Here is a 24,333-nt window from a genome sequence, read left to right as displayed (position 1 = left end):
AACCCTTCCCACTGATATCGATAGGGCTGATCCACTTCCATTTATTTCTCTTAATTATGTCTTTACATCTCCCTAGTTACCCATATAGGCTCATTTCTATTAATCGTCTCACTCGTTCTTAGAATTATCGTGTTATCTTTGATTCTAATTCTATTCTTGTGCAAAATCAGGGCACGGGACGGATGATTAGCACTAGACGTGAGTTTGAGAGACTAGCATCTTGCCCTGCCATCATCTACGGCATTTGCTTGTGCTACAAAAGGGGCATCTCCTCTTGAATTTCATTCTCGGCTTGGTCATCCTCACTTATCTATTCTTCGATAGATGATTCCTTCATTGTGTTCATGGCCTGTTCTAGAATATGAGTCTTGTCAGCTAGGAAAACATGTTCGTTCTTATCCCAGTCATCTTAATAAACGAGCTGATGCTTTTTTTTATCTTGTACATTCAGACATTTGGGCTCCTAGTAAAGTCAAGTCTAAATAAGGTTTTTCCTATTTTGTTACATTTATTGATGATCTTCTCATTGTATTTGGCTTTACTTAATAAAAGATCGTACTGAATTGCAATCTTTATTTACTTCATTTTGTAATGAAATTTCTACCGAATTTGGTCGTACCATTCGAGTCCTTCGCAATGATAATGCCAAAGAATATTGTTCTCGTGTGTTTCGGACTTTTCTCTCATCTCGGAGTATTATTCATTAGTTCTCTTATCCTTATACTCCGTAACAAAATGAGGTGGCTAAACGTAAAAATTGCCATCTCATTGAGATTGCTCGAGTGCTTCTCCTTCACATGCATGTTCATGTTGTCTTCTGGAATGCTGCTCTTCTCACTTCTAAATGGGGCCATTCCACATACTTCACTTTTTCCTCGTGCTCCCGTCAATCCTATCCCCCCTCGTGTCTTTGGATCAACTTGTTTTGTCCATCTTCTTTCCCTTGGTCGTGATAAATTATCTCCTCGCTCAATCAAGTGTGTGTTCATAGGCTACTCTCGTCACCAAAAGGGATACAAGTGCTACTCCCTGTCACAGCCCAAGGATATAATTGTAATTAGGGCCAAGATATACTTGTAATTCACTGTTGTTCTTGTGAGATTCGACGATCAAAAAGAGAGAAATATTAAAAAGAATACCTCGATCAAGTTCTCATTAATCACAAATGATAAAACAGAAGATAACTGGTATTTATACCCAGCTATTAATATAAGGAGGCGAAGCTTTACTAACACATAATACAACCAGCTTAGCAAATCTATATAGTAACTAACCGTAATCAAACAAAGTAAACAAGCAGCAGCAATACAAATACTATCTGCTGCTATATTCTCCAACATTTCCCCTCAATTTAGATCTCCCAGTTACGATATTTGAGGCTTCCGCAAACTGTGACTTTATTGGAGAAATATGTAAACCAATCTTGTTACACAGAAATCGTAGACGATCCACAAGGCAAACCCTTGGTAAAAATATCAGCCACCTGATGCAAAGAAGGCACATACCTAATCTCAACCGCACCTCTTTCAACCTTTTTCCAAACAAAATGCACATCTATTTCTATGTGCTTGGTGAAGGAATGGAAAATAGGATTTTCTGCAATGCTTTTGGTTGCCACATTATCACACCACAAAACAAGAGTATGACATAGAGAATAACCCAATTCAGAAAACAATGATTGTAACCACAATATCTCAGTAACACCCTCAGTCATAGCTCAGTATTCTGCTTCTCCAACAAACCGAGCAACTACCGACTGCTTCCTAGAACTCGAGGCTATCAAATTTGGACCAAGAAATACACAAACACCACCGATAGATCATCGTATAACCTTACACCCAGCATGGTCAGCGTCTTTGAACACAGTTAAGAAGAGATCATTAGCCATAGGTCTAAACATCAGCCCCAAACAAATTGTTCCCTTAAGATATTTTAGTAGACGTTTACAAGCTAACCAATGTTGCACTTTAGGGTAAGATAAAAACTGACTTAGCCTATTCACCACAAAAGAAACATCAGGTCGAGTATGAGTTAAGTATTGAAGAGACCCAATGATGATCTGATACAAAGAGGTGTAACACACGGATTACAATCTTGCATAAAAGCCTTTTCTCAAAAGATCCAAAGTATACTTTGACAATGTAAGGTACATATCTTCAGCATCTCTATATGCTTCAAAATTTAGGAAATAATTGACTGAACCTAAGGTTTTGAGAGCAAAATGATCATCCAAATCCTGAATACAAGCTTGTAAAGCACTAGGGTCAGAACTCATGATAAGTATGTCATCAACATACACCAAAAGAAAGAGCACTACTGTACCAGTGTGTTTAATGAAGAGAGATGCATCAAAAATAGATTTGGAAAAACCCCAACCTTGTAATGCTGACCTCAATTTAGCGTACCAAGCTCTTGGAGCTTGTTTAAGGCCATACAGCGATTTCTTTAGCTTACACACATAAGACGGGAACGTAAAATACTAAAATCAACAAACCCAGCTGGTTGAGACATGTAAACATCCTCCATAAGCTCCCCGTTCAAAAAGGCATTATTAATGTCCACTTGCTGAATATCCCAACCAAAATGGACTGCCAAAGAAAACAACACCCTGATAGTAGGAGCCTTAACCACTGAACTAAATGTTTCAGTGTAATCTATTCTAGGTGTTTCAAGAAATCTTTTAGCAACCAAACGTGCCTTATGCTTAAGGATAGACCCATCAGCCCTATATTTGATTCGAAACACCCATTTACAACAAATTAAATTCATATCTTGAGAGAAAGGAATCAGTTCCCAGGTGTTATTGCGTTGAAGAGCAGAAAACTCTTCCTTCATGGCCTAAGTCCAATTAGGATCTAAGAGCACTTCATTGTCCATGGCTCTGCCTCAAACTAGCTTTAATAACGTCCAACCGCGATTCCATTTGTTTCATGCAGATTCCTTCCGCCGTGTTTTTCGGCCAATAATCGGTTGCTTTGATACCAATTGTCAATATCGAAGAAATTGACAAGGCTACTAGACAGAATTCTGGGAGGAATTCTTTGGTTATCGAAGAAAGAAGAGAAAGATGCAGAGAGAGAATAGAGGAAAAGAGAGAATAACAGAAAGGAGAGAAAAATTAGAATATTCTCATGCATGATTTCTTTGGGCGTCGCCCTTACATATATATAAGCGGTTGGGGTCATTCTAGAAGGTGGCCCCACCACAATACAACCTTATAAAGGCTGAGGACACCTAATTGGTTGATAAAAAAATACAGATAAAATATAGAAATCAAGGGCAGGGACCTAACTGCCCCTAGGAGCGTCATAGAGGAGTGAAAGGGAATTTTCAGACGGTGAAGAGGTGTACTTGAAGCTAAGCCCCCAACACCTCATAGCCCTTTCCAGACAGCCAGTGTCTAAATTGAGCCCCAGATTCTATGGACCATACCCAATGCTTGCAAGGGTTGGGCCAGTAGCCTGTCGTTTGTACCTACTAGAAGGGTCCCAAACACACATGATCTTCCATGTCTCCCTGCTCAAGAAGGGAGTTGGATCATAAGTGGCCAACCCATCACTTCCTCCTAACATCAGGGAGGAAGCAGGACTTACAATTCTTATGGCTATCTTAAACATAAGAATCATCTACAGAAAAGGGGCATCGATCCCAGACATTGGTCAAATGGTCCTCGCTTCATTCAAACAACACCACCTGAGAATATCTATCAAACTTACTAAGGCAATTTCCAAACTCAGCAAGCCTACTGCACATTTCTAGAGGACAAGAAATGATTGATGGAAGGGGGAAAACTATCACGTACCTAGGCTATTGACCTTTATTTCGTAGTTGTGTTTGTAATTCGTACCTATGTCTGTAATTTTGGAAGGAATTAGCTAGTTGGAGGAATGTTTCAGCAATGCAAGTTGTATGCAAGTGGTTAGGCAAGTTGTACTGATTCTAGAAGGGACTTGGCAACCGTTTTGCCGCCAATCCCAAGCTGAGGCAATATAAAAGAACTGACCCAGCTCATTTGAAGACACGAATTCATAATTGAATCAATTATTTTCCTTCTCAATTCTCTCTCTCTCTCTCTCTCTCTCTGATTTCTCTCCCTCAATTCTCTAATTCCTACCCTCCCTCACTCAAAATTCACGCGTAATTCTCTCTTAACCGAAGAGAATTCCCCTTATCAAATCTCGAATCTGACATGATCATTTGAGTTAACAAAAGTAGTAGCCATATCTCTTAAAAATTTCTTTTACCTAACAAACTAGCCGTCAATTTCTGTGTTTGGTTCTCTAATGAAAGACTAGATTACACGCAATGTATAAGGCTGCCTAATTACCACATACAAACTGCATAGGGCTTGTTTCACCGAATTTCAATTCCATAAGGAGTTGCTTTAGCCATATATGATCACAGGCTCCTAAAGCAATAGCTTGACATTCACCTTTTTCACTTGACCTTGCAACTACACTCTACTTCTTACCTTTCAAAGAGATCAGATTGCCACCATTTTAAAACCGCTTAGTGCGCTTAAGCGCAAAAGACCTACGGAGCTTAAGCACAAAGTGAAGCATACGCTTAAGCAAAGTGAAGCACATATAAATAAAATAGAGTATAAACTTTTATAAGTATAAAAAACATAAACTACTAAAAAACAATCATTAAAAAATCTAAATAAGAACGAAGCTTGGAAATTTAACAAAAGACGAGATACCATTTTTCATTTATATTTTATATTAGTTACAAGTTCATGCAACCATAGCAAAAACAAATAGGGGACATATAAAGGGATACAATCTGGCCAATTGTTAGTCTTCATGGAACTTGGAAGACAAACTAGTCTGGACTCTCAGTAGAAAGGAACTAAATATGCTAAGGCATCTCTTTTTATTTTTTTTATTTTGGTGAGTATTCTTTTGTTTTCCGTAAAAGTTTAGAACAAAAACTCATTCTATTTCATTAACATGATTTATATAGAGGATCGAATAGAAGAATAAACAAAAAAAAATCATTCTACATTTACAACAATCCCCAATCAATCAATCCCTAATTTGCAATCAATCAACAATTCATAATTCACAACAATTAGGAATCAATCATCACTCCTTAATTTACAGCAAACCAAAACCAATCTAATTTAAAGCAATTAGGAACAAAATAAGCAACCCCTAATTTACACATAATTAAATGTTTCCTTTAATATTTTTCGCTTGGTAAATGGTAAATACAACCAAGTATTCTTTTTTTTAAAACAAATGCAAATATGACTTTATTTAGATCTTTCTATGATATGGTGATAGCTTTTTTTGGGTAAGGATTCTGTACAAGCAGCCAAACTATTGCAAAAATTTTTAAAAATCCAACCATTCATATTGTTTTGTAAAAAAAAAAAAAAACAAGTGTATTTTTGAAGCATGTTTTTTTTCCACTTCCAAGCTCAGGTAAAAGAGTAACTTAAGAGCGCTTTAATCACGCTTACCTAAAGTCATTGAGCTTCACACAAAAAAGGCCTAAGCATGCTACGCTGTGTGCTTTGCGCTTAAAGTGTGCTTAAGTGTGCTTTTTTAAACACTTACCACCAATGAGGAGATAATATCTAGAAGTTGAGCACCTATCCGGAGAAGGGCCTGATCAATTTGCATTTGTATAGCCAACATTTTTTGAGAGTGTCCTCTATTCGTATATGGCATTGCCTTTATATATCTGAGAATCCTGACCACAACAGCCCAATAACTATCACGTAGTAAATCTAGAAACTGGCCGGCAAGAGTCACAACAAAGGAAATATCAAGGTCAAGTTATCGTGAGGTAGTTCAATTTACCAATAAGTCTCTATATCCGCGTTAGACCTCTAAATCTGACAAGCAATTCTCACTGCTTCAGTGAGAATTGGGAAGGAAAATGGAGGAGAAATTGAGAAGAATTATAGGAGGGAGATGGAAGAAATGGAGAAGATCGAGAGAGAGAAGGAAATCTGGAATTCTTTGATAATATAAGTTGCCTTGGATAAGGCTGGATCCAGCCTTATATACTGATTATAGCACAACAGTAACTAATTGATTCCCTTACTACAATGAACTGGCATCTTTTAGAACAATTATGTTATAACCACCAAGGTATGACCCCTCACTGCCCTAACAACCACTATACAACCCTTCTTAGCCCCAGGTACATGACAATTCCCCCTCCCTTAAAAACTTTCTTGTCCTCAATAAACGTTGAGAAGCTGAGCATCCCAAGAAAACTGCTTGAGGAGGTCTGGTAAGTACTCCCAAGTGTTGTTATTAGGGTGGAGGTGGGACCATCTCACCAACACTTGAGTCAGGGGAGCCCCTTTCTTGTAGATAATCCTCTGGTTGACTATAGTTGTCTGTTCCTCAATAGGATTTGTGTCTTTAATAAAGGAAGGTAAGAAGGGTCTAGCTTGTTGTATACCTACTGACCTCTTGTGCATGGACGCGTGAAAAACTAGATGAATTTGGCAATCAGTAGGTAATTGGAGTTGGTAGGCAACCTTCCCAATCTGATTGTAACGGGGAATGGGCAATAAAACTTGGGGCTGAGTTTCGCACCTGCCCTTGGGAAAGGGCCTTCTGATGATTGTGCCTTAGCTTTAAATAGACCAGATCCCCCACATTGAACTCCCTTTCACTCCTCCTCCTATCTGCAAACTGCTTCGTGCGATTTTGGATAGTAGACAACTCCTTCTTTAGTGACTGTAAAATTTGTTGTCTCTGTTGCAAGTAAGTATCAACTAATGCTACTGTGGTTAGGCCAACGATGGCTGGTAGGAGTGGAGGTTTGTATCCATGCATTACCTCGACAAGTGAGATTTTTATAAAACTGTGGTGGCAAGAATTGTACCACTACTGGGCCAATGAGAGCCACTTGTGCCAACCCTTGGGTTTTGGGAAATAAAGGCAACGTGGGTCGATCTCAAGGCATTGGTTAACTCTCTCCGTGTGTCCATCTATTTGGGGGTGATAAGCAGTGAACATTCGTGAAGCTTAACCCCTAAAGATTTCAATAGTTTTCTCCATACCAGGCTAGTAAGCAGCTTGTCCTTGTTAGATATTATATTTTGCAGTACCCCATGTAATTTTACCACCTAGTTTAGGAAATCTTGAGCCACCTGCTATGAAAGGGTGGGAGAGACCAAGGAAGTGAGCAAACTTTGTGAACCGATCAACTACAACTAGTATGCAGTCCTTCCCTTCAAACTTGGGTAACCCTTTGATAAAATCCATTGATATGCTACTGCACGCTTGGTCAGCAGTGGCCAATGGCTGCAACAGCCTCGAGGCCGCTACCGTCTCAAGCTTGCATCTCTTACACACATCACAAGTCATCACAATTTGCTTCATCCTAGGCCAATAGAAAGTTTGTTTTACCTTGTGGTAGGTGTTGAGCATGTCTGAATGTCCTCCCAAAGGGCATCCATGCAAGGATTGCAGGATCCTGCTTTTGAGTTGATCACAACCCCCCAATTACCAGCCTGCCTCAAGACCTTATAGCCCATTAGTTAGTGTGAATCCTTGTCTGCTGGAAGGTTTAATAATCAATTGCTCTAACAACCCTTAGTCCACTCATCCCTTTCATAACTTGCTGATATATCCTGATAACAATCAGGAATAACTGAAGTAATGGCGGCTGATTCTCCCTATTCAAAATAGCAAGATAAGGCATCAGCTACAATATTCTCCTTCCCCTTCTTGTATTGTATGTTATAATCTAGCTCCATGGGCTAGGTCATCTGTTTCCTTTGCAATTGCATGTGTAGCTTGTGTTGCAATAAAAATTTTAAGCTCTCGCAGTCAGTCTTTATTATAAACCGATTCCCCTCCAGGTAATAGCGTCGTTTCTCCACAACAGTCAACACTATCAACAACTCTTTATCATAAGTACTCAAACCTTAGTGCCTAGTGTGGAAGATATGAGTTGTGGTAGCAGGCTGCAATTGTGCTCTTAGTTGCAGCTAATTATATTTGTTATAATTGTTACAATGTTTAGTTAGGTGGTTAGGCAGTCCATAACTTGATGTATATATATATAAGGATCAGTTAGTTCTCTCGGCATATCGATTGTTATTTTCTTCATTCATATTTAATAATATTTATGGAGTATTTTTCATCTCCGATTGTTACTTCTTTCCCGACTGTAAAGCTCTCGCTTCATGGTATCAAAGCCAATCGACTAGCGTCAATGGCTTCCAATAGTGAATTCAATCCTTCCTCATCCTCTTTACCTAACTCCGCTTCTACGTTATCGTCGGCCTCTCAGCTAGACTTTACAACAGTAGCAAAATCGTTCAATTTCATTTCGATCAAACTTGATTCCGACAATTATCTGTTTTGGAAAGCTCATATATTGGCCACAACCAGATCGATTGACTTGCTGCCATACATCAACAAGTCTCCAACACCTTCGAAGTATATCAATGATCCAGGAAATTCCGATTGTGAGGCTTAGGTTGTAAATCCCGAATACCTCAATTGGATAAGGTCAGATCAATTACTTTTAGGCTAGTTGTTTTCTACTATTGAGAAAGAAGTTTTGGCACAAGTGATTCATTGCGAATCATCTACTAAAGTTTGGAATGTTATTGAGAATCTTTACACACAACAAACGGTTGCAAAATCTTTTCAATTGAAACAACAGCTTAGATCTATAAGAAAGAATGATTTGTCTATAAATGATTACATTCTAAAAATCAAGACTATAGGACATGCCCTAGTTGCAATTGGAGAACCTTTAAATGACAAAGAATTACTGATGGCAATCTTACACGAATTGAACAATGATTATGAAATAGTTGTGAGTCTTGTTACGTATCAAATGGATGAAATCAACATAGAAAAGGTTCAATACTTGTTATTGATGCATGAACAAAGGCTTGCTGCCAAGGATATATCTCACTCCTCTAATTCTGGTCCTAAATATGTAAATCTAAATTTAGCCTCTCAATGATCTAGAAATAAGAATGGATTGAATAGAGGTGGTTCTTCAAATAGAGGAGGTTCCTTTAAAGGAGGTAATTCTAGAGGAGGAAGAGGACGTTGCAAATTCTCAGGCAAGAGAATATATTGCCAATTGTGTGGGAAGCCTAGTCATTTTGCATACAGGTGCTATCATAGATTTGATCTGAATTTTCAAAGGAGTTTCACTCCAAATTTTCGTCATAGTTTGGTAGAAGAGGAGGTATGCTACAATCTGGTTCACAATCGTTTATAGCTCATCCCATAGGTTCTAATGAAGCCTACTTAACTGAGTTAGGGTCTAATCTTGGAACTTACTATGGTTGTTTGCCTCAACCTTCAAAAACACAATCTCAATTTTCTTCTACCTCATCCTATCCCAATGAACCTTCTTGGATTGTAGACTCCAGAGCCACCAACCACATAACCTCCAACCTTAGCAATCTTTCTCTCCACTCTCCTTACAATGGCAGTGACAAGGTTACAGTTGGCAACGATAAGAAGCTTTTTATTTCTAATATCGGCCTTAGTCAGTTGTATACTCAAACTACTCCTAAATCTTTCATTTCTTTACCTAATGTTCGTCATGTTCCTAACATGAAAAAGAACCTTATTAGTGTTTCTCAACTTGCTAAAGATCACAATTTAATTGTTGAGTTTCACTCTGATTCTTGTTTTCTGAAAAGACAAGGAATCAAGACTAGTGCTACTTCGAGGCATTCTAAAAGACGGTCTTTATTAGCTCACTCCAGCATTTGGTTGTGTTGATTCCAAAGTTGTTTTCTCTATTAAGTCCAGAACACCAACTGCTACTTCTAGTTCTACCAATGTCATTTCTTCAAAAAAATATAAAGGACAAGATTTGTCCTCTTTGTCTTGTTTGTCTTCTTTCCGTTTATCTTCAAATATTCACGACATTTGTAAATAGTGACATGCCAAGCTAGGGCATCCTTCACCTCGTGTACTTCAATTGATATTAAATAAAGTTGGTGTTCCTTGTTCCAGTTTGAACCTGTCATTCTGTAATTCTTGTAAAATAGGAAAAATGCATCAACTTCCCTTTGCAAACTGTCAAATTATTGCAAAGGCTCCCTTAGAATTAGTCTATTCAAATTTATGGGGCCCTGCTCCAGTTCTTTCTACTAAAGGGTATAGGTATTACATAGTCTTTGTTGATGCCTGCACTAGATATACATGGTTATATCCATTGAAATAAAAATTTGATGCCTTAGCTGTTTTCAAAACTTTTCATGCATTTGTTGAACTGCAATACCAATCTAAACTCAAGGCTCTTCAAACTAACAATGGTGGTGAATTTAAGGCCTTTTTACCCTATCTTCCCTCCTGTGGCATTCAACCACAGTTCACTTACCCTCATACACACCAATAGAATGGTGTAGCAGAACGAAAACACAGACATATAGCCGAATTGGATCTTACTCTGTTAACCCATGCTCACATGCCCTTGAAGTTTTGGGTAGAAGCATTTAAAACTGATATCTACACCATAAATCTTTTACCAACATTAACCCTAAAATTTAATCTCCATTTGAAACTCGCTACAACAAACAACCCAATTACATGCAATTGCAACCCTTTGGATATGCTTGTTTTCCTTTTCTTCAACCCTATAACAAGCATAAGTTTCAATTTCATTCTACCAAATGTGTGTTTCTTGGTTATAGCCATGTTCAAGCTGGATATCAGTTCTTGCATCCTTCGAGAAGGGTATATGTGTCAAGACATGTTCAATTTAATTTAGACAAATTTTCCTTTCCTTCTTTGTGTTCTAACTCATCCACTCATTCCCCTCAGTTAAGCTTCTACTTCTGTTCTTCATGCTATTCATTCCTTTCCTAGTAGTTCTTCCAACTCTCGAGTAACACAATCCCCTATCTCAACTCCTAATGATCTTCCACCTACTGAACCTTCTTTACATGCAGTTGCAGATTGCTCATTACCTAATTGTACTAATCCTTTATCTCCTTTGCCAAAATCATCAAGACCCAAAGTTGTTCTTGCCCCTTCAATTCTTCCTATGATTACCCGATCTAAAAGTCTAAACATCTTGTTGTTTCCTCACCTCATGCCCTAGTAAGTTCTTCTGAACCCAATTCTATTCAAGAGGCTTTCTTAGACTCTAAGTGGGTTAGTGCTATGAATGATGAGTACTCAGCTCTTCTAAGAAATAAAACATGGGAACTGGTTCCATTTTCTTCTGAAATGAATTTGATTGACTGCAAGTGAGTATTCCGGGTTAAACACAATCATGATGGGTCTATTCTTAAGCATAAGACTCGATTAGCAACTAAAGGTTTTCTTCAAAATCCTGGAATCGATTATGCTGAGACTTTTAGTCCTGTTATAAAGGCTCCCACCATCAAGATTTTGTTCTCCTTAGCTGTCTCTTTTGGTTGGGACCTTCAACAAGTCAACGTCAATAATGCTTTATTGAATGGTGATCTAAATGAAGCAAATTTTATGACTCAACCAGAAGGATTTGTTAATCCAGAATTTCCTACACATGTATGTAGATTGAAAAAGTTCCTTTATGGGCTTAAATAGGCCCCTAGAGCTTGGTACACAAAGTTGGAGTTTGTCTTACAAGATTGGGGTTTCAAGAAAGCAGTTTCTGATGCTTCACTTTTCATTAAGAGAACATCTAAGTATGTGTTGTTTGTTTTGGTGTATGTTGATGACATCCTTGTAACTGGTGTTCAAATTTTTTAGCTCTTCAAAGGTGTATACATGATTTGGACACACACTTTGCTCTCAAAACTCTAGAGTCAGTTAATTATTTCCTAGGGTTTGAAGCATATCGAAATTCCACTGGTATATATGTTGAAGTTTGCCTAGAGTTTGTGCGGTAGAAGATCAGTAAAGTATGGAAGATTATTGGCTGGAAGTTATTAAACAGTTAGGGTTTTTTAAGCCAAAGTATAATTAATGTAAACTTTGGGGGTCTAACTGTAATTTCCCTATAGTCATTAGTTATATGGGGGTTCTGCCTCCTCTATAAATAAGAGGGCAAGGCGGCAGTCTAACATCTTCCTCTCTCTTGCCAAGTTCTCTTCTTCTATTGTGAGTATTCTTTGTTCTAGAGAAAGTGAGGCATATGTATTGTGTTCTTGAGTTTTCTTGGAGTGAACAAGGGCTGTACTTGAGCGATAGGATTGAGAGAGAGGTTGGGTTTTGTACTGATCAGTTTCATCCTAATAAAAGGCTGCTCTTGGTGGGTGTTTGAAGGCTGGATGTAGGATTGCCAAAGGCATTCCGAACCAGGATAAAATCTGCGCCTAATGTTGTTTGGTTTGATCTTTTTATTCTGTTATTTCCTTTTCTGTTGTCCATATATTCTGTTTCTATTCTTTCATTGCATCCGAGAGTGTTTGAGAGGGTTTATGTGAGGGTTTTCTCGCCTAAGGTTGTAACCTAAGAGTCCTAAGGTTAACAATATATCTTACACAATCTAAATACACACTAGACTTATTGAAAAAGGCAACAATGCAAGATTGTAAACCATGTGGCACACCAATGACCTCGGGCATGTCCTTGCCTAATGAGGGTGAGATGTTTTCGGATCCATCTTTCTATAGAACTATTGTCAGTTCCCCTCAATACTTGACTTACACCCAGCACGATATAGCCTTTGTAGTCAACAAGTTAAGTCAATTTATATTTTCTCCTAAGCAACAACATTGGCAGGCATGTAAAAGGTTGTTGCAGTATCTTAAACGGACTATTAATCTTGGTCTAGGGTTTACTCCATCACCTAAGGATCTGTCATTAACTATCTACATAGATGCTGATCATGCGGGATGCAAGGTGACCAGAAGACCAACCAGTGGGTTGTGTGTATTCTTTGGCTGTAATTTGTTGATTTGGGGCTTCAGGAAGCAATCAGTAGTTGCCAAATCAATAGGTGAAGCAGAACATAGGGTTGTTGCCCAATGAGTGACCGAGATTTTGTGGCTCAAATCATTGTTATTAGAGTTAGGCTATCCCTATATTCAAACTCCTGTTCTTTGGTGTGATAATCTAGCAACTAAAAGTATGGCTGAGAACCCTGTATTTCATTCTAGAACAAAGCACATTGAGATTGATGTGCATTTTGTGAGAGAAAATATTGAAAGTGGAGATGTTGATATTCAGTATGTGCCTACACTTCATCAAGTGGCTGACATTTTTACAAAAGGGTTATCACAGGATAGATTTGTGTTGTTATGTACCAAGCTGGGGCTCAAGAGGTCACCTATGTCTAACACTAATACTGATCCTTCTGCAGCTATTACAGAAAATCTGCTGCCTACAAAAACTACAAAATCTATTTCTTCATCATCTATGGAGCTTGATTTGAGGGTGAATGTGGAAGATATTAGTTGTCGGTAGCAGACTGCAATTGTGCTCTTAGTTGCAGCTGATTATATTTGTTATAATTGTTGAAATGTTTAGTTAGACGACTAGGCAGTTCATAACTTGATGTATATATATAAGGATCAATTAGTTCTCTGGGCATATTGATTGTTATTTTCTTCATTCATATTCAATAATATTTCTGAGGTATTTTTCATCTCTGATTGTTATTTATTTCCGATTGTGAAGCTCTCGCTTCAGGGGCTACTGCTTGGCAGTTCTGTACTGTCCCCTCAAGTCTTAGCTTATTAAATTCCTTGACTATGTCCATCATGCTCCAATCACCAAGGCTTTTGCACAAATCTTCCACGAATTCAACCCGTTGGCAGCCTTCTTTGACCCTCAACCATCCCTGGAACCAAGCATCCCCTATATCATTGAGGTAGGCGGCAACCATGGTAACCTTGTGTTGGTCTGGTATATTATACAAACTAAACATCCTTTCACATCTTCTTACCCACCACCTTGGGTTAAGACCGTCAAATAGGGGAATCTCCATTTTTGGTAGAGGAAAACAGAGCTCATTTTGGGCAGCCTGCACTTCCTGCCTCTTCTCTAATGTGTTCTCCCCATTTACTGCCAGTTCTTCCTCGAATTCAGAGGTTTCAGCAGCTTGGTGGACCTCCCCAAACCCTGGTAACATCAGTCCGGCCTCTGCCTAAGTTTTGACCAACAAACATCAGCATGAAACTCTGTAGTTGCTCCCTAATCTGGCTCCCAACTTCTCTTATAGGCCTTCTATTCGGCAACTGATTTCAGTGCGCATCCGGCCAATTGAACCATCCAGCTTCCTCTCCAATCCTTCCATCGAGTTCTCCATCTTCCTGTCTAAGGAAACGATCGCTTCTTTATTCCAATTGGACCCAACCTCTAACCATTCCACTCTAGTTTGTAGGTCGGAAACAGTATAGCCGAACTGCTGCAATTGGGCCTCAAAGTTCTTCATCATTGTTCCGTCCGCCATAGGAGTCGAAATCACCAGAAGCTTTGTCGGCCAAGGATGAGCTCTAATACCAAATTGTCAGACCTCTATATCTGAGGTAGGCTATAGTTTCCTCCTAAAATACAGGGATAGGATACAAAATACGAGTTCAAATATGTTACAAAACAGATAAAGTAGGAATTAAACTCAAGTGACAGTTTTATCCTATTTTTATGGAACCACTTTATCTTTATCTTCTCATCTCCTCAAACCACTTTATCTCTATCTTCTCATCTTTCTTACTCTTTAGTTTCAAATACTCCTTATCATCTCACCTCCTTCCGGCTTTTATTCAAACACACACAGCCACATATCATTTCCGTATCTTCATTTTATCTTCCTTCAACAGATAGAATGGGCACAAATGGAATGCGAACAAAATCAAGTAAACATGAATTTGGTTGCAACTTGGAAATAAAATTGTCTATTCCGCATTCCCTCCAATAACCGATGAAATCTTTGATCCCATTCCTTAATAAATATTGGACGTGAATTTTTTACCTTCAAATTCTATCAAAAAAAATTTTTAAAAAAAATTATAAAGAAAAAAAGCAAATTCTGCCCTAACTTTAAAACACCATTCCTTCTCGCATTGAAAATTGTTGAGGAAAATGACCACCACCATGAGAGCTATACCTTTGTCGTCATGACAGGTAAACATTATCACCTTGCTTTTGCTTCTACCTTCTGCTTTGATTCACTGAAACATTGTTGTGCTTTGATTCATTCAACAGTTGTCACCATCATCACGCCCCATCTCCTCCCATGCTTCTAACTCGATCCATTGAACCTTTTTCACCGCCATCATCGAGTCATGTCGTCCTCCTCCTCCTCCAATTCCCCTACTACTTCTCCATTCCTCCTCCTTTATTAACCAACAACAATAAACGCATAGTCATGTTACCATGTTTGCATAGTTATCTTATTTGATTCCCTTCCCATGTCAACTGATGTCAACCGCTACACTATCATGTCACTACTGAGTCACAATTTCCCCTATGTTAGCCATTTGAATCAAAACTTCCCAATCCCCCCCATATATATGAAATTATAATTTCAATCAAAGGAAATTAGAAGTCATACTTTCAATTACATGAAATTTACTTTTTTAGCCTAAAAACAACTAGAATTTTTAATAAAATTACAAGCTTAAATTAAGTGAATTTTTTGAATTACATACAAATAAAAAATATTATTTTATTAACACCCAACAAATAACATATATTTTTTTTAGTCCGAGGGCATCTTCATCATAGAGTTATTTTTTCCATTCTAATCCATCAAAATTCTTGCATACCAATCATAATAACGCAATGGAATGCTCATTCCATTGCTAACTATACCAAAGATGACCATAGAACAAAATAATCACCCTATTCCCATTTGCATTCCCTCCAACCCTATTTCAACTAGAACTTCTATGTGAGGGCCCGTTGTATTGCAAGATGTAGCAAGTGATTGAAGGAAAGAGCAATTGGTGATTGTCAGCATTGTATGCAGTAATCATGAGTCTAGCCATCAACATAAGCTTAGTGGAAAGAATGGTTTGATTGTTATCTAAAGTTGTAACCATATGCAATTAATTACACAAGGAAAAGGTATGAGGCATCTTGAAAAATAGTATAAACATCACAAGCCCAACCACCACAACCCCCAACAAAAAAAAAAAAAAAAAGACGAAGAAGAGAGAGAGAGAGAGAGAGCACAAAAGAATAGATAACACTAATTAAGTGTGTAAAAATGGTAAGATATTTGAAACAACAAAAGCACATAAAAATTGGTCACCAACAACAGGTGATTGGTAGGGTTGGCTATACAAATTCTCCTCCATGAAGTAAATATAGAAAGACATTGTAAACAATAAGTGCACAAAAATTAGGTTACCCACAAGAGCTCTCCACCATGATTGCAGATGACGCATATAATATCGTGACTGCCAATTCCAACATCTGAAAGAGACTCCTCGCGCTGTGCAGGTCCATCATTTTTGCTAACCAATTCTGAAATGCTCGCTTCAGGTTTGCCTCTACCCTAATGCAGGGAATTACAATAATGGCAATATTATTTTTAGAGCCAAGAACTTTTCTAGGATAAATCTAACTACTTATCTAGTATAAATATAAGGCATCCTAAAATTTTGCAAAATGCATAGACTGACACTAAAAACAGCTCTAAAACATGGTAGATAGCATCTCTAGTACAATCATGGTGAGGGAGAGGTTGAGGGAGTTGGAAGGAGCAAAACAACTTAGAAATTATTCCCATTGTTATTATTATTAGTTGAATTCCCATTAATAATTATTATTGAAGATCTTTTAGGACCCTTTATCACATGTACCTCTCAAATAGTGTACCATTTTTTGCCGCTAAGTATCAAATAGTGCATCGCTCCCTCCAAATTGAATTGTCCAACAATTAACTTCCTTTTTGTGAAATATCCTAATAATATGAAGAACATATAATTGGTACTTCCCAAATATGTAACCATATCCTTTTCTTTCTGTTTGGATGAGTAAGTATCAAAATGCTAAAAGGGTATAGAGGGGATATAAAATGCCATAAAATAAGCAAACAAAAGTAAAACATTTTATATACCTCCATGGTCTCCACAGACTGTAAAAATTAACTTTAAGTTAGGTTGAACACATCAGAAATCCATCCACACAAAATATCAAATCAACAAGGGATGAAATACACCCATGCAAAATAGAAAACGGTTGCTTTTAAGCTTGAGGAAAAAAATTGCTTAATACTGAAAGTCCTCCTATCAACTCTCTCCAAATCAATCACACTAACAGAAGGCACATAAATGCCAAGGTTGTTGTCACATTCCTAGGGGTAGATTGGTCCATTCCCTAATTTTGGTATGCTAAATTGGGTGTACGTCAGTCGTAACAGGTTGTGCTACAACAGGGGTACCTTCTAGAAGGAACCCTTAACTGCCTATATATATGTAAGAGAGTCACGCTCCCAAGGCAATCAATGAGAATATTCAGATTTACTCTCCTTTCTGTTATTCTTTCTCTCTCTCCCTTCTCTTTCTCCAGCAACTGCAGAATTCCTTCTCGAAATTCTGCTATTACCCTTGCCAGTCCCTCCAGCACTGACAATTGGTATCAGAGGTGACGGTCGCCGGCCAGAAAACATGGCAAAAGGCACCCATATGAAGCAGATGGAATCGCAATTAGACGTCATAGAAGTCAAGTTAAGACAAAGCAATGAACAAGTTGACGAGAGGTTGGAAACCGTAGAAGTGGGGGTCAGAAACACTCAAGAAGATGTAAGTCATATCTGGGCAGACGTATTGGACGTGGAAAGGAACTTAAGGGAGGATTTCTCACACCTAGGGGAGGAATTCTCAAGGCTAAGCCAGCAATTGAGTGTTGTGTTGGCCATATTTTCTAGGCAACCCAATGCTAGCTTGCCAGTGGATTTCCCACCACGAGCAGCTATGGGATAGGAGAGGGAAGAATAGATGGAATTTGCAACAAAAGCCACGCTAAGGGGAAATGTGGCAAAGCAAACTAATACCCCCATGCCTAAGCTAGAGATTCCAATGCTCGAAGGGGAGAAACCCAGGTGGTGGATCAGAAGATGCAAACGCTTCTTCTATCACTATAGGGTGGCAGAGGAGAACAAGGTGAACATGGCAGCTCCATACTTGAATGATGTAGCAAACTCCTGGTTCTAGAGTTGGAGTGGACAGAGGAATGAGTGAAGATGGCCATAATTTGTAGAAGAGTGTTGTGCTCGTTTTGGAGAGAGTAGTTTGATGGATGTAGTGGAGGATGTAGTGGAGCAATTCAACAAGTTAAAGTAGGAAGGAATTGTGGAAGAATATCAAGCCAATTCGAGGAGCTCAAGTCTACACTCAGCCATGCCCATCCAACACTAGATGAGCATTACTTTGTATCTAGATTCCTCAATGGGTTGAACAATGAACTCAGACCGATGGTGAAGATGTTGCAACCCACCACGGTGAGGCAAGCAGCAGAGAAGGCCCGTTTACACGAGTTGTACCTTGAAGCCTTTGTGAGGAAGCATAAGATTTCCTCAAAAGGATCGGGATGGGGATTGCAGAGTTCGATGGGAGGAGGATACAAGGGTAGCAGCTCCTAGGTGAACAAGGGAAGTTACTCACCTCGAGCACCAATCCATGCTTCCCCAGTGGGATTAAACACTGGATGAACAAAAAGAAACAAAAAAAAAAATGGCCTTTTGAGAGGGCCTCATCTCCCAAAACTTCTTCCAAATTCTCTAGCTACTTCCCTCTCCTATTTCCTGCCTTTTATATGTATTCCCTAGTCTATTGAGTTTGTTATTCTCCCCCAACTGAATGTGACTCTTCTACCCATGTGGTTTTTTCCTTAATTGCCCCTGCTTCTCCTCCCCTTTTACGTCACTTGTATGTGTGACGAACAAGGGCTCTATCACACAAGAACGACCCTGAAGGGCCATAGCCCAATCATGGACAAGGAAGTGACAAAGAGGGTCATAGTCCACACAGGATATTAATCCCTTTGACATACTTCTCCAATAACCATGCAGCAAGACCTCCAAAGAGGACTTGCACCACAAATAAGAGCTCAAAGCACAAAGAAAGAACCCAGGACACATTCTAAAGAGAAAAGAAAAAAAAAAACCTAAAACTAGAAAGTAGAGCTCAACCTCCTGCAATGGGAGCTTTGAGTAAAAGCAAGAACACGAACCCGACTTCATCGTCACCATCAGCAAAGCAGGGGTCATACACAAGGGGGCCTCATCACCCACCAACATATGATGCTGAGGAAAGCAACCAAAACTTCAAAGCTTCTTTCCAAGGTCCCATGGCTAGAGAGTAACAATTGCTTATCCATGAAGATAATCAAAATTACAAGTTTCAAAGACCGGCTTAAGAATAGGGGAGATTGCAATCTAACCTCCTCAAGCAGAAAAGTTGCAACAAGGAGAAAGCAGCTGCGAGTAGAGAAGTGGAGGCAGATCAAGGCAGAAATAGAGGAGATCTGGCTGGATTTAGGTGAATAGAGAAAGGGCTTTAGAGATTGAGGGTGTTTCCTTGTTGGGGGATGGGTGAGAGGGACATTGGGAAGAGAAGATCAATCAATTAAGGGTTGGATCAAGCTAGGTCGAGAGATGAACGGCAACAAGAGGGAAGATTGGACTACTAGTGGTGCGGTTCGATCTAGTGTTTTAGCAACCTACTCCAAGCAACATTTTCAAATCAAGTAAGGTCTTTTAAAGGGATTGTTTGTGAGCAGAAATATAAGGGCAAGACAACTCAGTTTAAATTCGTTTACTCATTACCCTTTCAAAAATATTAATCATGTTGGAGAAGTTTAAATATCAAGATTGTTATTGTGTTGTTTTTATATATATGTCTTTCTTTATATTTTCAGTTAGTGGTGGTTTTTATTTTGTTTTGTTATGAGCTATCTATTTAAAGCAGCTCATCTTCAGAATCAGTGCGCTCGTTATTCATTTGCTGGAAATTTCGTTCTTCTCTTTCTCTACTCCAATTAGTGTTCTATTTCCTTTTCACGCCCTAGGGTTTTCATTTCATGGTACCAGAGCCATAGCTCTAACCTGATGGCCTCCAATCGAACTCTTGATTCTTTCTCGTCTTCTTCTCCTCGTTCTTCCTCCTCTTTATCAACTGCATCTCAGTCTGATTTTTCAACGGTTGCTAAGGCGTTCAATTTTATTCCAATTAAACTCAATTCTAGCAACTATATCTTTTGGAAGGAACAAGTCCTCGCTACGATGGGAGCCTTCGATCTGGTGTCGTTTCTCAATAAAACGACGCCTCCGACAAAGTTTTTGACTGCGTCCAATGGTGAAGAAACAGAAGTCAATCCAGCGTATTTGAGCTGGATTCGATCTAATCAGCTTCTATTGGGATAGTTGTTCTCAACTATCAACCAAGAGGTACTTGCACAGGTGATCCATAGTGAGTCATCAGCTGAGGTATGGAGTATTTTAGAAAATTTATACTCTCACCAGACTATAGCAAAATCTTTTCAATTAAAACAGCAGCTACAATCTATGAAAAAGGACTCTCTGTTGATAAATGATTACATCCTTAAGATTAAAACAGTAGGACATGCCTTGGCAGCTATAGGTGAACCACTGAATGACAAAGAATTGTTATTTGCAATTCTTAATGGACTAGATCAGGAGTATGAGACAATTGTCAGTCTTATTACGTATCAAATGGATGAAATAGATTTGGAAAAGGTGTAATACTTATTGTTGATGCATGAACAATGGCTGTCAGTCAAAAACTCTACTATAAATCTTGACTTGGTTTCTATTATGCATGTCAATGTGGCGTCAGTGCCTTCTATCCAGAATTATAATTTTGGTAATAATCGAGGAGGATCTTCTCAGCGAGAGAATGGATATGGTACTAGAGAATGAGGGAAAGGCCGAAAAAGGACTTCTAATAGGAGAGTCTACTATCAGCTATGTGGAAAGCCAGGGCATTTTGTGGATCAGTGTTATCACCGTTTTGATAAAAATTTCCAACAAGCATCCAATTCAAGTTTTGGCAGGTCTGATGTTGTTAATCAGCCTCAATTTGTTAATCAGCCCCACTCTAGAGCTTCCTTGGCGTCCTTTAGTGATTCTAACGTGGTCTACACTAATGACATGGTGTCAATGCAAGGCTCTCACTATGGTAGTCCTTCTAACTCTTTCACACCTGATAATTTTGCAACCTTTCCTTCTCCTTCAGATCCAACCTGGTTTGTTGACTCTGGGGCAACTAATCACATCACCTCAAACCTAAATAACCTTTCTTTGCATGCTCCTTATACTAGTGGAGACAAAGTTGTTGTTGGTAATGGTAAGCAACTTCCTATTACTCATGTTGGCACCAGTTATTTGCAAGCTAAATCTAAACCAAATCTAGTTCTTTCCTTACCTAATGTCCTTCACGTTCCTTGTATGAAGAAAAATCTAATTAGTGTGTCACAGCTTACTCATGACCATAATGTTGCGGTTGAGTTTGATTCGAATGTTTGTTTGATTAAGGACAAAGCTTCCGGACTGGTGCTGCTTCGGGGACACCTTAAGGATGGACTCTATCGGTTGATTCTAGCACTCTTGCTCCATCCCGAGAAACTTCTTTTGTTTCTTCTGCATTTCCTTCAACTACATGTAATTAGCTAGGCACATGTAAACAGCCAAACTCATTCTATCATGAGTTGCCACATAATGTAAATGTTGTTCAGCATACTAAAGTTTGCCAACAGTGGCATGATAGATTGGACATCCTTCTATGAATGTACTCAAATCTCTATTGAATGAAATGGGAATTTATTGTTCAATTTCAAACTTGTCATTTTGTGAGTCTTGTAAGATTGGAAAATTAAGTCAGCTTCCTTTTGCTAATAATGATATTATTACTGTTAAAACCCTTGGAATTGGTCTATTCTGATCTTTGGGGACCCGCCCCTGTTTTGTTTGTGGAAGGTTATAAATACTACATTATCTTTGCGGATACATGCACTCAGTATACTTGGCTCTACCCCCTAAAGCTTATGCATTGTCAATCTTTGCTATCTTTCATAAGTTTGTTGAACTTCAATACAACACTAAGCTTAAAGCTTTGCAAATTGATATTGGGGGGGGGGGGGGGAATTTAGAGCTTTCGTACCTTATCTTCAAGCCCATGGGATTCAATCTCGGTTTACTTGTCCACACACTCATCAACAAAATGGTGTAGTTGAGCGCAAACATAGACATATAGCTGAAATGGGTTTAATCTTAATGTCCCATGCTTGTATGCCTCTTCAGTTTTGGGTAAAAGCTTTTCAAACAGCAATTCACCTTATTAATTTGCTTCCTTCTTCATCTCTAAAGTCTCTGACACCTTTTGAATTGTTGTATAATAAGCAACCTAATTACTTCATTCTTCAACCATTTGGTTGCGCTTGTTTTCCCTTTCTTCGTCCATATAATAGACATAAATTTGATTTTCATTTTGCCAAGTGTGTCTTTCTTGGCTATAGTCATACTCAAGCTGGATACAAGTGCTTGCATCCATCCGAAAGAGTGTATGTGTCTCGGCATGTTCAATTTAATCCCAGTGATTTTTGTTATTCTTCTTTGTTTTCTCCTTCCTTTTCTTCTTTACCTAAGTCATCAGGGCCCCAAGGGTATTCTACCACCTATTTGGAACCTATTTTCTTTCACTCTAATTCTTCATGGTGTCCCTCGGTTGCTCTAGTTCCGGTTACCACACGGTCTGGTGGTCAAAGTAATGTTTCAACTCCATCTATGGAGCATTTACTGGAGCTGCAATCTACTACAGCTTTCTCATCTACATCTCTACCTCACACTACCTCTGTTCCAGCTCCTCAATCTAAACCTAAGCCACCTAAACCTGTTCCTATCCCTTCTCTTCATCCTATGATCACAAGATCCAAATCTAAACAATTAGTTGCCCCTTCTCCTAATGCCTTAGTGAGTTCCATTGAGCCTAGTTCAGTTAGTGAGGCCCTTTTAGACTCACGATGGGTTAAGGCCATGAATGAGGAGTATACAGCCTTGCAGAAAAATCACACTTGGGATTTGGTTCCTTTGTCTAAGGATATGAATTTGATTGGCTGTAAGTTGGTTTTTTGGGTGAAATACAATGCTGATGGTTTTGTTCTTAAGTATAAAGCCAGGTTGGTCACTAAGGGCTTTCTTCAAATTCTGGGTGTAGATTATGCTGAAACCTTTAGCCCGGTTGTTAAGACACCAATCATTCGAGTTTTATTTTCTTTGGCAGCTACCTATGGTTGGAACATTCAACAAGTTGATGTCAATAATGTCTTTCTTAATGAAGACCTAACTGAAACAGTTTATATGGCTCAACCCGAGGGATTTGTAAGTTCTCAGTTTCCTACACGTCTGCCAATTAAAAAAGTCTTTGTATGGGTTAAAGCAGGCTCCTAGAGCCTGGTATATGAAGCTGAAAACAGCATTACAATCTTAGGGTTTGTCTTAGTTGTATAGGTCCGTCTTTGTTTATTAAGAAGACTGTTGGCTGTGTGCTTTATGTCTTGATCTATGTTGATGATATCCTAATTACTGGTTCTGATAATGCTGCTCTTAAATCATGTATTCGTGACTTGGACACTCATTTTTCCCTTAAAACTCTTGGTTCTGTGAACTACTCTTTAGGGTTTGAAACTTATAGAGATAGCAATGGTATATATCTAACTCAATCTAAGTATGTGATTGATTTGCTGAAAAAAGTTGCTATGCAAGATAGCAAGCCTTGTGACACTCCTATGGTTGCTGGGGTTTCATTAACAGATGAAGGCGAATTGTTTTTCAATCCCTCTTTGTATAGAACTCTTATTGGCTCATTGCAGTATTTGACATATACACGCCCGGACATAGCGTTTACAGTTAATAAATTAAGTCAATTTATGTCTAGTCCTAAGGTTCAGCATTGGTTAGCTTGTAAGCATTTACTTCGATATCTAAAGGGCACTATTGGCTTGGGATTGATCTTCTCTCCTTCACGAGATGATTTGTCTTTGCAAGTATACACTGATACAGACCATGCTGGCTACAAAGTGACTCGGCGTTCTACCAGTGGATTTTGTATCTATTTTGGCAAGAATCTTATTGTTTGGGGATCCAAGAAACAAACTGTTGTTGCTAGGTTTGTGGGAAAGGCTGAATATTGTACTATTGCTTTGGGTGTGACTGAATTAATGTGGCTGAAATCATTATTTCAGGAGCTAGGCTATCCATGTGTTGATATCCCTATTGTGTGGAGTGATAATTTAGCTACCAAAAGCATGTTCGAGAATCCAATTTTTCATTCTCGAACCAAACATATTGAGATTGATGTTCATTTTGTTCGAGAGAAAGTGGAGAGTGGTGAAGTGGAGATCCGGTATGTTCCTATAGCTAATCAGATGGCTGATGTTCTTACAAAAGGGTTGCCTAGAGACCGGTTTCAGTTTCTGTGAG

General features: G+C 38.7%; 1 protein-coding gene across 6 annotated transcripts in view; it reads right to left on the bottom strand.

The window, feature by feature from the left end:
- LOC127797958 (helicase protein MOM1) overlaps positions 1-24,333 on the bottom strand; it is a 121,600-nt gene that overhangs the window by 74,026 nt on the left and 23,241 nt on the right. For all 6 annotated transcript variants that reach the window (XM_052331196.1, XM_052331197.1, XM_052331201.1 and 3 more), the window contains one exon: positions 16,247-16,389. In XM_052331196.1, coding sequence (XP_052187156.1) covers positions 16,247-16,389 — 143 coding nt within the window. The remainder of the gene's footprint in view (positions 1-16,246; positions 16,390-24,333) is intronic.

This window comes from Diospyros lotus, chromosome 3 (assembly GCF_014633365.1).
Source record: "Diospyros lotus cultivar Yz01 chromosome 3, ASM1463336v1, whole genome shotgun sequence".
Taxonomy (NCBI): Eukaryota; Viridiplantae; Streptophyta; class Magnoliopsida; order Ericales; family Ebenaceae; genus Diospyros; species Diospyros lotus.
Note: the sequence above shows the minus strand (reverse complement) of the source record. Positions and strands in the feature narration are given on the sequence as shown.